This window comes from Danio rerio, chromosome 14 (assembly GCF_049306965.1).
Source record: "Danio rerio strain Tuebingen ecotype United States chromosome 14, GRCz12tu, whole genome shotgun sequence".
Lineage (NCBI taxonomy): Eukaryota > Metazoa > Chordata > Actinopteri > Cypriniformes > Danionidae > Danio > Danio rerio.
In genome coordinates, this window is record NC_133189.1 from 43,599,020 (window position 1) to 43,612,500 (window position 13,481).

At 36.7% G+C, this 13,481-nt stretch overlaps 1 protein-coding gene across 4 annotated transcripts in view; it reads right to left on the reverse strand.

Annotated features, from left to right (window-relative positions):
- Positions 1 to 536: 536 nt before the first annotated feature.
- Positions 537 to 13,481, reverse strand: part of glra4a (glycine receptor, alpha 4a) — a 77,772-nt gene continuing 64,827 nt past the window's right edge. For 3 of the 4 annotated variants that reach the window (XM_073921714.1, XM_005169598.6, XM_073921715.1), the window contains 2 exons: positions 13,075 to 13,224; positions 537 to 1,469 (listed from right to left, as the gene is read on the reverse strand). In XM_073921714.1, the coding sequence (XP_073777815.1) occupies positions 1,176 to 1,469; positions 13,075 to 13,224 (444 nt within the window). In that variant the 3' untranslated portion in view covers positions 537 to 1,175. 4 annotated transcript variants of the gene reach the window in all.

Genomic DNA, 13,481 nt, shown 5'->3' on the forward strand with positions numbered 1-13,481 from the left:
GGAGGCGTGGCACCCAACCCCACCCCTAAACCCAACCGTCATTGAGGGAAGAGCAAATCGTACTCAATTGTATGAATTAGATTGTACAAATTGTATACGATTTAGCCACTAAATCAAAAAGTTACGAATTACCGTGAGATTGCGTTGTATAGTTCCTAATTCAATAATGACTGCAGTTGAATAAATGGCCACTGGTGTGGATACTAATGTGTTTCTTCTGCATATACCCAACTTGAAAAAAACAACAATAGGAAAAACGTTGTGGTCACACTACAATTCTCGCCATTATTAAACCATTAATTAAGATTTTAGCTCTTTTTTGCTTATTATTAGTTCACAATGTAGTATTTGGGTTTATGTATTGGGTAGTATAAGGGATGTACAATGAAATAATACTTTATATTTACTAATTAACATCCAATATCTTAACAATAAGCATGTAATAATAAGTGGGAATTTCCCACTAAAACGATACCAACATTTTTAATAGTACTGCAACCTGCATAAGTCAAGATGTAAAGACAGTAGATCACTACTTCTTGGTAGAATATCCATTTATTCAAATCCAAAAGACAAAAAGAAGTACACATTTGTGCTGTCTGCAGTCTGTGAACAACTCTGCATATATACACTTTATACAGTCATATATATATTTATAATCTCATTATTTAGTAAAACAGTAGACCGTACCCCTGTAACTGTACCCATGAATAATAAATCCCAATCCTCCCCTTCACAGCCCATTAGTTTGGCATTTTCAGATGTAAAAAAACACATTTGTTTTGAGGTTTTCAAAAACATTCGTTCAAGGATGCGCCTTGTGGTAAAATTCAAGTCAGTATTTTCTACCCAACGAGCCGATAACTCAAATGGAGCCTACAAAGTGAGGACAACCGCTATTAGTGCAATCCATTCGAATGAAGATGTGAAAGAGAGGAGAGCCAGATCCCCAAACAGCAGCATTGGCATCTACGAGCCCCTTTCATTCAGAGAGGGCACTATAAAACCTTTTTTTTTTTTCCAGAAGTCACACCTGAGCACATGGTTTTTAGCACTGACGGCATTTCTGGAGTCAATATGCCTTCTAGAGTGAGTATGACAGGCGGTATTGGTTCAAATCAAGAGATATAAGAAAATCAAAGAAGCTGTAAGATGAACCTGGAGAGATGGTGCAGTTAAGGGTTGGCGTGGATATCCTCGTGTCGCAGCACTTTATAGGTGATCCAGTAGAAGACGTTGAAAATGAGGAAGCTGAGAGGAAATACTGCTCTCGATATGGTGTCGATTCGTTTGGCTCGGTCCACAAAGCGCTTCCGGACGGCCTCTCCGTCGTAAAGCACTTGCACTGGAGGTGGTGGGGCGAATACACTGGACCCCTCCACTGCTGTCCCATCTTTTGTTTGCAAGCAATGGCCCAGTCCGTACCCTCGGAAGTAAAAGCCACGGCTTTCTCTCACAAGTTCTTCCTCCTTTAAAAGAAGAAAATTATTTTAGTGGCAGTAAACAAAAGAAGTTTGCTAAACGCTCCTCCTGCGGGACAATAAAAAGCGACTGTCCATCACAGGAATGGAGAGACCGCAGGGCATTATTAAATAAAAGCACTCAAAGTATTGTTGTTGTATGTTGGCTCAAAACTTAAGGTAATGTTTGAGGAAGCACATATTTGTTTAGTCTTTTTAATGGAGCAGCTTGAAGATATGAAAAATGGCAATGTCAGTAGCAAACACTGTGTGTGATTTAAAATATAGAGAAAGCACTTGTGAAAAAACAATATGAAATAGTCTCAGTATTAACACAGTATATATTTTTATATATTTTTAGCTTTATTCAGATCCTTTTTCTGAAGTTTTTTTTAAAGGTGCCCTTTAATGAAATCTGGATATACCAAGGCATAGTAGAATAATGAAAGATTAGTAAATGGAAATGTGCATACTGTGAGCCTTAGACACCACTGTTACATCATTCTCATGTAAATTCCATGAGTGTAAAACCCTGGTGGACAACGGCCCAATTAGAAGACAAAACAAACTGTGACTAGACTCATGGGCCTCATTTGCATGTATGCCTACTTTAGGTCATTCATCCAGACCAAATCATTAATATGCACGCCTCAGGCTGCATTTGATGAGCCTAATGTTTTCTAGTGATACAACAGTGATAGTTTTCTTCCTGTAGTTATTTTAAGCGTATATTTCACTTACTATGTATATGGGACTTTTATGTTGAAAATGCGAGTGCTAAATTGTTTACTGTGTGTTACTGGGACATGACAGCACAAAGGACGTTCAAAATTGCTTCAGAACGCAAAACCCAAGATTTACAGATTGTACATTTATTCATCTTCACTCTAAAGAGGCATAAGATATGTTTAGTTGCATCTTTTGTTAATTTATCATGTTTATTGTGAAAATTTGATGCGTGTGTTCCAACAAACACATGTAGCCTGCTGAATCATGTCAAATCACGCAGCTCAACTGTCATATGTTCATGCAGAGGTTGATATTAATTCCTGGCTGTTTTCTTTAGTAATACAGAAGCTTATAAAACCATTTAACTTAACTTACCGAAGCCATAATCCAACTAAATATCAGCCAACAATTTAACTTATTAAACCAATGCAGCATATGGCACTTTTAAATGTTACGTATAGAGCACAATACTAATGTTTTAAGTATTATCATTCAGTATTATGTGGAATAATCTTGATCTAAAGTCAACAAAAGAATATTTGTGATTCTGTCCAGCTGTAATTTTCAATAATAATAATACTAATTAAATAATAATAACAATGCTCTAAATTACCATATCGTATTTGAAATTTGGATAAAATGTTATCAGAACTTATACAAATATATTAACATTTTCTGAAACCTATAATAATGCCAGAGAGACTGAACATTATCAAGTCTCTTGCTAAAATTCTTGTCACTTTTCTTTGTAAGTGAATGTATCTTGATTTAAGAAGGTTTAAATTGAATAATTAAATAAGCATTAAAGTGATTCTGCCTTTTCTTCCATCCAAACTTATGCTCATTGCCTTCATTTGACGTGATTTGTAGAGCAGACAAGACAGGATGCACTCTTGCGTTTAATAAAAGAAGCAGCTCACAAAATGGAGCACAACAAATACATGAAAGTTTTGCACATTTTTTACAGCTGAACTGTTTTTAATTTGACAGAGAATCCAACGATCACAATCCATCTGGCACATTGTTAGAACTCACAGCATGACAAAAAACAAAAACAAAATAGAATTTAGTATTCTCCAAAGTCTACTTTTTCCGCAAGTAACACTTTGGCCTAATTCTTTGCCTCTAATTCCATAAATTAGTCATTTGGATCAGTTTATCTGTCAATCTGTGACAAATTACCCCTTTCCTCGAGAGGATAAGAAGATTAAGTTCTTGTTTAGTTCTTCATTAAATCCTCTGCTTGCACCTAAAACAATCCAGTCAATCACAAGCTCTGGAGTAATGATGTGTTTGGTTAGATAAAAGCAACCTTTAAAGTGACTGAATGTCACCTACGAACACTGTTAAGGTCAATGCTGACCTTATTAATCAGACCATGTCCAGACAGTCTGAGTCTAGCATGTAAAGAAGAAGTCTGCTGCAAAACCTTTAAAGTTAGCTAGATCTGCATGAGGACAGATTGATATGACAGATCCTGGGGTAAATATTAATATAAGATCAAAAGCAAAGACAACATACTGGATAAAAGTATGAATACTTTAGCATTTACACAATACCATCTATTTCAAATATACATAATAAATATAAAATAAAATAAAAATAAAAATATAAATATAATTTTTTTTTGTAACACTATATTTTTTAGGGTGCAAAATAATGCATTAATTAAACATTAATTATTGCTTAACCAATGGGTAATTAGTTCACAATTTAGCATCAGTAAAGAGCAAAACACTAGTAATTAATGGTTAACAACATTTTAAGGGTCCTGAGTTATGCATAGGGGGGTCAAATTGCCTTTATTAACACTGTATTAATGCCATTTTAGCCTTAAATAGCTTCTAGCTAATTCTAGTCAATAAAACTGAATATCACTCAAGTGTCATTATTAATGTGGACATAACTTTAACTTTAGGACATGAGGTTAAACTGTTTATTTTAGCCACAATTGCAAACCAGCACGGAACATAGTTGTTCTGTTAATTAAATAGACAATGAATCAAAGAAATAAAATACAGCTCAGTGTTTCCTCTAGGATTTTTTCCAGCTGTGGCATGTTAGAAGTCGAGATCGCATTGATGTAATAGCCTACGAGCATGCGGATCTCTTTGATCGTGCGCCGATTTCCTCTGCTCATGCACAAAACTTCTTGCAGGCCCCCTCAAATATAAGCTGCTTCAAAAGTGCGCAGATCTTCTCGTGCGCTCTCAAATAAACACTGCTGAAGTGCGATTTAGTACATTTATGTAACGAGTATGTCTCCAGCATTTATTAGATTTGCTAGGAATATTTATAAAGGTTTTCAATAGACCTGCAGAGCGGCATTAATGCACCCTGAAGTAAAGTGAAACGGCTATACGTCGTGTATACGCGTGCTGGCCTCACGCATCACGCACCTGTCAGTCAGTCAGTCAGTCAGTCAGTCAGTCAGTCAGTCAGCACGTAACCTTAAAGGGTTAAACAAATGACGCACAGCACTACTATGGTTACAGAAAAGTTTGCACTGTTATAATTCACTTACCCTTTAATACGTTTTGGTGCGATTATCACCCACTATTAAAAAATGTTTTGAACGAGAAGCTGTAATGTAGCCGTGGCAGGATGAATTTTGGCGTGGCACCCCGCCATGAAGAATGAATGTGGTGGAAACCATGCAGCTTAAATGCTTAACGCATAATTATGAAGTTAATCATGACTGAGCTTAACTAATGCATAATTCAAGACCCTAAAAATGTTAACTATTAATGACTCATGTTTTTGTCTTAACTAATGCTTAATTGTGAACAAATTAACCATTAATTGATGCTTAACCCATTTAGACCCTCAAAATAAAGTGTTACCATTTTATCAAAAAAGTTAACCCAAAGTTGCGTTTGTTAATATTTGATATATTTTTTTTACAACAACCCAGCACTTTTATGGAAATCATAGCATATCAACAAATACTATACTATGCTATACTATACTATACTATACTAAACTATACTGTACTATACTATACTATACTATACTATACTACACTACACTATACTATACTATACCATACCATACCATACTATACTATACTATACTATACTACACTACACTTTACTATACTATACCATACTATACTATACTATACTATACTATACTATACTATACTATACTACACTACACTACACTTTACTATACTATACCATACCATACCATACTATACCATACTATACTATACTATACTATACTATACTATATTACACTATACTATACTATACCATACTATACTATACTATATTACACTATACTATACTATACTATACTATACTATACTATACTATACTATACTATACCAATATAAAGACCTTGTGTCCCGCAACACATTTAAAGCTAGATGAAAACACCAGCTCTCTTCTGAAAATGTATATATGCTATAAAATAAAAGGGCAGAGTTGTGGCTCAGTGGTTAGCCTTGTTGCCTCACAGCAAGAAGGACACTGATTTGAGTCCCGGCTGGGCCAGTTGGCATTTTTGTGTGAAGTTGGCATATTCTCCCCATGTTGGTCTAAGTTTCCTCCAGGTGCACCATTTTCCCCCACAGTCCAAAGACATGCGGTATAATTAGGTAAACTAAACTGGCTGGAGTGTATGAGTGTGTGTGTGTGTGTGTGTGTGTGTCTGAATGCAAGAGTGTGTGGGTGTTCTCAGTACTGGGTTGCGGCTGGAATGGCATCCGCTGCATAAAATATATGCCAGAATAGTTGGTGGTTCATTCCGCTATGGTGACTGATAAATAAGGGAGTAAGCGAAAGGAAAATAAATGAACAAGTTTAGTATATATACATACACATACAGTTGAAGTCAGAATTATTAGCCCCCCCTTTGAATTTTTTTTTCTTTTGTAAATTTTTCCCAAATGATGTTTAACAGAGCAAGGAGATTTTCACAGTATGTCTGATAATATTTTTCCATCTGGAGAAAGTCTTATTTGTTTTATTACAGCTACAATAAAAGCAGTTTTTATTTAAAAAAAAAAAAAAAAAAAAAAAAAACTGAACAAACCATTAGAATACAACAACTTGCCTAATTACCCTAACCTGCCTAGTTAACCTAAATAACCTAGTTAAACCTTTAAATGTCACTAAGTTTTAAAAAATATCTAGTCAAATATGTTTAATGATATCATGACAAAAATAAAATAATTAGAAATGATCTTTTAAAATTATTATGTTTAGAAATGTGCTGAAAAAAAAATCTACAGGGGGGATAATATTTTAGGGGGGCTAATAATTCTGATTTCAACTATATATTCACAACTAGATATAAACACAATACAAATAGATATAAAGAAATGCTTTTGTCTTTTTGACTAAATGTTATTTTATGCAAAAAAGCTTCAGATGACAACATTTTTACTTTAAATTTATAGATTATAGAATAAAACAAAAAACACAAGTTTTACTCATGAACATAACTATAAAACGTAAATCCAAAGAAACTGGTTATTTTCATGTGCAGTCTTTTAATTTTTCAATAGCTGTATAAACTTAACGTGTCATTTGAATCTCTATATACATTTATAGGATTTAAGGGAGGTGTGTAAAGACTAATGTCCCATTTTACAGCTGGCACGAATGTCCATTTCTGTATCAAACCATAAGTGGCCACTAGAGACACATTACCATCAGGAATAAATGACAGTTCTAAGCGTATCACTTGAGAAGCATGTTCATACCAGCTGTGAACTGGGGAAAAAACACAGTGGGTGTTCTGGGTTTATGGGACTCAGTGTTTGCCCGTGGGCACATAAGATGGAGACACAGATGGTATTTTTACTCTGGCGCAGGTGTTGCACTGGTTGAGTTTACTAGTGTTATTGCCAGGGATCTCATTCCCTCTCCATACTGAGTCGAAGCTGTCTGACTGCCAGTGTTGAACCTCCGTGAAGAAGAATGTCAAACGTTTTATTTTTTGCTCCTGTTATATAACAGATTGGAACATTTGTCTCATTCTCTTCCTAAATTAACTTCTGGAAATCAATAGAGCACATCCATCCATCCATCATCCTGTCACGCTTGTGTATCTTGCACAGTTCAGTGCACTTTTTCGCTATCAAATAGTGCATAATGTTACTGGGCAGACTCTTTTTCATTAATATTGGCAACTGTGTAAATACTTCAACAAGAATTTAAGACAACAGCTATCAAGTCGTTGCTCTCCAGCACTGTTCAGGTTGCTAGGCAACACTGCATGTGTTGTGAGTGTGCAGGTTACTGAGGGACACTTCAATAAAGTGTGCACTCAGGCTAGATCCACCATTATCTCTCAGACTGCTCAGAAAACTTGATAAAATCCTTAGACAAAGAGGATAATGTTCATACTGTGAAAATGACTGGAAACGGTGTATTATACATGCCAAGGCAGTAGTTCTTATTGTTTTTTACTTTGTAAAAAACCCAGTGTTCGCGTGGGTTTCCTCTAGGGTGCTCTGGTTTCCCCCACAAGTCCAAAAACAAGTGGTATAGGTGAATTGGGTAGGCTAAATTGTCCGTAGTGTATGTGTGGGAATAAGTGTGTATGGATGTTTCCCAGTGATGGGTTGCAGCTGGAAGTGCATCCGCTGCTGATTAAAACATATGCTGGATCAGTTGGGGGTTTATTTCGCTGTGGCGACCCCAGATTAATAAAGTCGAAAAGTTAAAGAATGAACGAATGAACTTTGTAAAAAAAAATGCCATTGTTGTTTTCATTGTCAGATGCTTTTATAATTCTGCAGACTTAATACATGTGAGCATTATGTCAGTTTTCATGCAGACCGTAACCAAATTGTTTTAAAAACTTGCTCTTTTAATCTTGTTTTCAAAGGTTTTCATTTTTAGACCCCCAAATCTATACTGTAAACAAATTTTTAACAGAAAACGCTGTTTTGTAAATGTACCTTAAGAAATGATTCTCATGATTCTGAATCCATTGTGATTACCCAGCAGCCAGAGGACATTGCTGGCAACATGACGTCAGATTGACGTTGTACTCCAATGTTGTGGGGACATAGCTTTTTGTTTGTAGATAAAAATTGAGGTCAGAATTCAGCGTCAGGCTGATGTCAATGTCCAACCAAAAATCGACCAAATATTAACGTCTAATGATGTTACAGCTTGACGTACAGCTGCTATGATGTCTACCAGATGTTGGATTTTAGTTGCCATACGTGACAAATAAATCTCAGAATTTTTACGTCAATATGACGTTGGTTTAAGATGTTGGCTTTGTTGAATTTTATTCACTTTCCAACACAACCTAAAAACAACCAAATGTCAGTTTCATTAAACATTGTGGCTCATTCTGAAAAAGTACTATATATATTTCTGGAAAGTGTCAAATAAGTTCCAGGACCTACGTTTCTTTGACTTTTTTATTTTCGCGAATACACCAGAGGCCGCTGTGTACACTTTTTGAGATCTCAAATTTCTCTCACGAGTGCCCTTCACACCTGCTGTTCTCATGTAAATCCACCAGAGGCCACTGTCGACTCACTGTCCACTGACTGATTGACTGACCCAACCTCCATAAACCTTTGCCCAACCAATAGTGTTTTCAAAAGCACTAATTGACCAGTGCCCACCCACTTCCCTAAACCCAACCGACAGTTTTAAAAAGCAATCCAGAAAAAGAACAGCCTTCGTCAGATTTTTAACACGTGTTCAGATTTTTGCTTGTTATTTACTTCTTTATTTATTTATTTTTTGGCTTCTGTTTTTGTCTTACCCACTTTCTGGAACCGTTCTTCGCCAGACTTGAACCCCCTCATTGCAGTCAACTTTGCTCTCCATCTCAAGTCTACCGACATGGCGAGCTAATTTGACAAATAGGTAACAGTGGGAAAGCTGTCCATATAGAGGTAATCAGTCAGCTGGTAAGCGTGAAAGGGAACAACATCATACCGCCCCATAGCGTTTGTTTTAAAGACGAAATGCAGCCATACGTACTTCTGGCCACATAATTCGTGATCTCCAGAAATGTATATAGGGCTACGTTTTCAGAATGAGCCTATGTTGACATTGTTATTAAACGTCAAAATAGCGTTGTCCTTAGATGCTGGCTAGACATTGAAATTTGGTCACCTGACATCACAACCCAAATCTAACCCAACAATAACGTCTTATGATGTTGTGTGCCTGCTGGGTATACACGATAATTTAAAGTCATTCAAGCAAAGCACAACAGGCTAATTTTGAAAGTATGTTGTTTTGTGCATTGTTAAACTGGCACAGTCCTCTCAGCACCCATCTGTTAGTGTTTTCTAGAGTAGGAACATGTGGCCTAATTTGTCTATAGTGTTATTAAGGCAGGATGAAGCCAAGGATTTGTTGTATTGATTAATCCCAGCCAGTAGTTGGTCCGTCAGCCTAACAGCTCTCTCAGCCAGTGACCCGTGCATCGATACCACCCAGATTGATCATTCAGACCAGCGACTTTCTTGGCGAGAGAGAACAGGACAGAGAGTAATGGCCGCCAAGATCTTTGAGGCTGGAGGGGGAGGAGAACCCGCTCATTCTTAAGAGCAGTTATTCTCATTTTTCTCTCATTATTGATTCAGATCCAAAGAACACACTTGTAAATCTCCAGCAGTGGACGGCAAACACTGTTATACAAGCCAAGAAAGTTGCCAACAGTCATAAGTGTGATTGTTGGGATTTGATCTTTATTATAGGCAAGGATTTTATGTAGAAATTATGGTAACACTCGTAATGCGTTAGCCGATTATTATTATTATTAACTAGCTTATTAGTATTAGTAACATATCGGCTGTTTTTTATTAGTTACTTACATAGACAGTCCACCCAAAACTGAAAAACCGAATTACTTGTTAAAGTGGTCACAAAACTTTTGAGTTTCTTTTTATTTCAAAACACAAAATAGCATATTTTGAAATGAGCGGAAAACCTGTAACCAACACGCAAAACAACGAGCAAAGCTATGTGGAATGTGCGCGTGCACATACATAAAGGTAGTCACTTTCGACCAATCAGCTTTCTTACATTTACAATCACTCTCATTGATTGGTGATTATTGTTTTGTGCACATTGAGCAGTGAAAATAAATAATGGCATTGTCCTACCTAATATTTGTATTTTCAAAATGCCAAAGAAGCAGTCAAGCATATAATTTTTTAAACCACGAGTAAATCTGATAATGAGCTGATTAAAAGAGATCTTAAGAAGGTGGTGTCAAAATAACGTTGTCCTTAGACGCTGGCTAGACATTGAATTTTGGTCACCTGACCCCCTGACCTAAATCTAACTTGGTATTAATGTCTATGGCGTTGTGTGCCTGCTGAGTATAAAGGGCTTTTGTACATCCAACAGTTTTCAATCTGACAATGAGCCTGATCAGAAGAGATCTCAAGAAGGTGAAACTGCACCCCTGGATCAGGATAGCAGGAGACAAAAGCAAATCGTTTTTACGTCAGTTGAGTAGGGTAAAGCTTTAGGCCCGGAGACACAACTGCACGCTCAGACCTTAACCTCACCAGCACTTTCAGACCTAGGCTGTATCTCAATTCCAAGAACGCAGAGCACAGACTTGCATACTGGTGTCAACTGGTCATGCCAGGTCACCTCGGAAAAACGAGTTTGGGAGACCACAAGAACACAGAACACGTCCTCTGAGAAATGAGATGATGCATTTTCCCTTATGGTCAAATGACCTTCCTGCTTTTTTAACTGAAAATTATTAAACATTACAGCATTCATACAATAATTTACAACGATTTATTGTTTTTCCCCTTTTCACAATACATCTCATACTATGCATAAAGACTTTACAAATATATGTTGCACAGTACAAATAAAACAGATTTTAATAGGAATTTCAGCAAATAAACACTCTCAATGTGTTTGTGCCTTTATAAACTTTTTCATGGTAATTTTTACTTTGACCATTTTGTTTAAGGAAACTCCTGAGATAAATAAGTTATATCTTTGAACTTTAATAATAAATCTATTTAAACTGCTGCGCTTACTGCTTCAAGTCGCAATGACTTCTGGGACTTCTATAGCAAGTTTGGTGCTCAAGTCGGCATCAATGCGTCCTTGATATCAAAAATAGATCCAGGAACTTTCAGATGTCCTCTGTTCTTACGGTCTTGAGTTTTGGAACTGAACTTTGACAGTTGATAATGATGTTACACGAGAGCACGAGTACGCAAGATCGCTGAAGAACGCATATTGAGAAACAACAGGTCTGGAGACCCAACTGCATGCTCAGACCAGCACTTACAACACAGTCCTTGCTGCAGCCCGCAGCTTGATGATGTACTGAACCAGGTCCACTATGTAATGGACGATTGCCCACACCTCCCCCTACCCCTAACCCAACTATCACAAGAAATATGGCCGTTACCTTAGTGTGCAGAACAAAGTCTGCTATGTATTGAACCTGGTCCAGTACATCATCATGATTACAGATTGCAGCTTGGACACTTTCTAGCAAGTAGCAACATAAGACAAGTAACCCTAACCTTAAACTGTAAAACCCAAAAAGTTAAGGTAACAAACCTTTTGCTACAAACCATTTAAGTTCAAAAACTAATCCTAATCAGTACTGTGAACTTAATCTATTTAAGTAAATGAAGCAATTTGAGCACAGTAAAAAACCCAACAAATGAAGAGACTTCAAATCAACTGAGAACTGTAAAACCCAATAAGTTAACGCAACTCAAACCGTTTGAGGAAACCGATTGCTACAAACCATTTGAGTTAAAAAATAAATCTATATAAGTAAGGTGAACTTACTCTATTTCAGTTGAAGTAATGAGGTATTTAATTAACTCACTACCTTCAGCACTGACTTAAAAACTCTTTTTAAATGAGTAGAATTAACTTTCAGTTAATTTTGAGTTAACTACACTCATTTCATTTGGTAAAGTTGACTGTTGGGTTTTACAGTGTAATGATACTGTAGGTCTAGAAGTGCTGGTCTGAGCGTGCATTTGGGTCTCCAGGCCTGCAGCTTCATAATGTTTTGTCAGCCAGAAAACATGACGGAAGATATAACTGTGGTGGACGTCGTTCACAGTAACTTTTATTTCCTGGTTTTGTTTCGGAAATTATTCGTTTACAAATTAAGCACTGCTTCCTTAATAGGAAAAACAATGGGAAGTCATTGGTTACCAGTTTCCAAGATTTTTCAAAAAAGCTCATATTGTGGTCAGCAGAAAAAAAGCCACCCAAACATGTTTGTGACAACTGAAAGGTGAATGAATGACAGTGTTTTCAGTTTTGGGTGAATCATCCCTTTACTAACTATTAATAAAATTGTTTTGACCATATTTAATGGTTTAATAATAGCAAAATTGACCCATTGAGAAGTGAACATGATGCATTTGATTACAGCCTGCAATTTACATTATTAGTAAAAAAAATTTAAGCTGTGAATTTATTTATTATTATTACTTGTAAACTTATCATGTCATTTTCAGGTTGCAATCTAAAGCTTTATCGGACTTGATTTAAAATCTGTTAACATTTAATCTGTCCAGAGTGATTGTACTCAACAAAGCTCCAGGGTTTTTAGTTTCTAAGCCTTTCATTTAGAAGCCTTTTTAGCATTTTAGTCAGTGTCTGTGATCTTGGATCAGAAAGCAGGTTGCTGGCCCTTGGAAATTGGCTGTGGCGAGGCTTTACAAGGTGGCACAAATGGTGTGCTCAGCACAAGGGACTGCTCACTATGGAAACGGGCAGATCTGAATTTCCCTGGACGAGATGTGACAGCCAGCTGCAGTGTGGCCACTGCCAGTGTTTGGATATGTGGCTGAGTACAATAAGAAGAGACGCGAGTCAAAGTGTAATCCAGGGTGACGGGACAGCCTGTATTTGTTTGCGTGTGTGTTTGTGTTCATGGCCCTTACTATTCTCTGCCTTCGCTGCTTCTTGCGCAGTCTGATGAACTCCTTGTGCTGCCTTGAGACGAAGTTGACTGCTGCGTACTCCAACAATGCAGCAAACACGAACAGCAGACAAACAGCCATCCAGATGTCAATGGCCTTCACGTAGGACACCTAGGATGCAAGGTCAAAGCAACATTAATGGATAATCAATAAGGGCACTGGTAGGAATAATGAGCTGGTGTTGACTTTGGAAACACTTCTTTCATTTGGTTGCAGTTGATACACAGACACCAGCTATTTTATATTGACTTTAGTGACCACACATCTCATTTTTTCAGATTGTTTTAGTGTCCCTATTATGAAAAAAAAATCATGTTTTGTTCTCATCTTTTCTAAAAATACTTTATGAATGGTAGGCTATAGTCTTC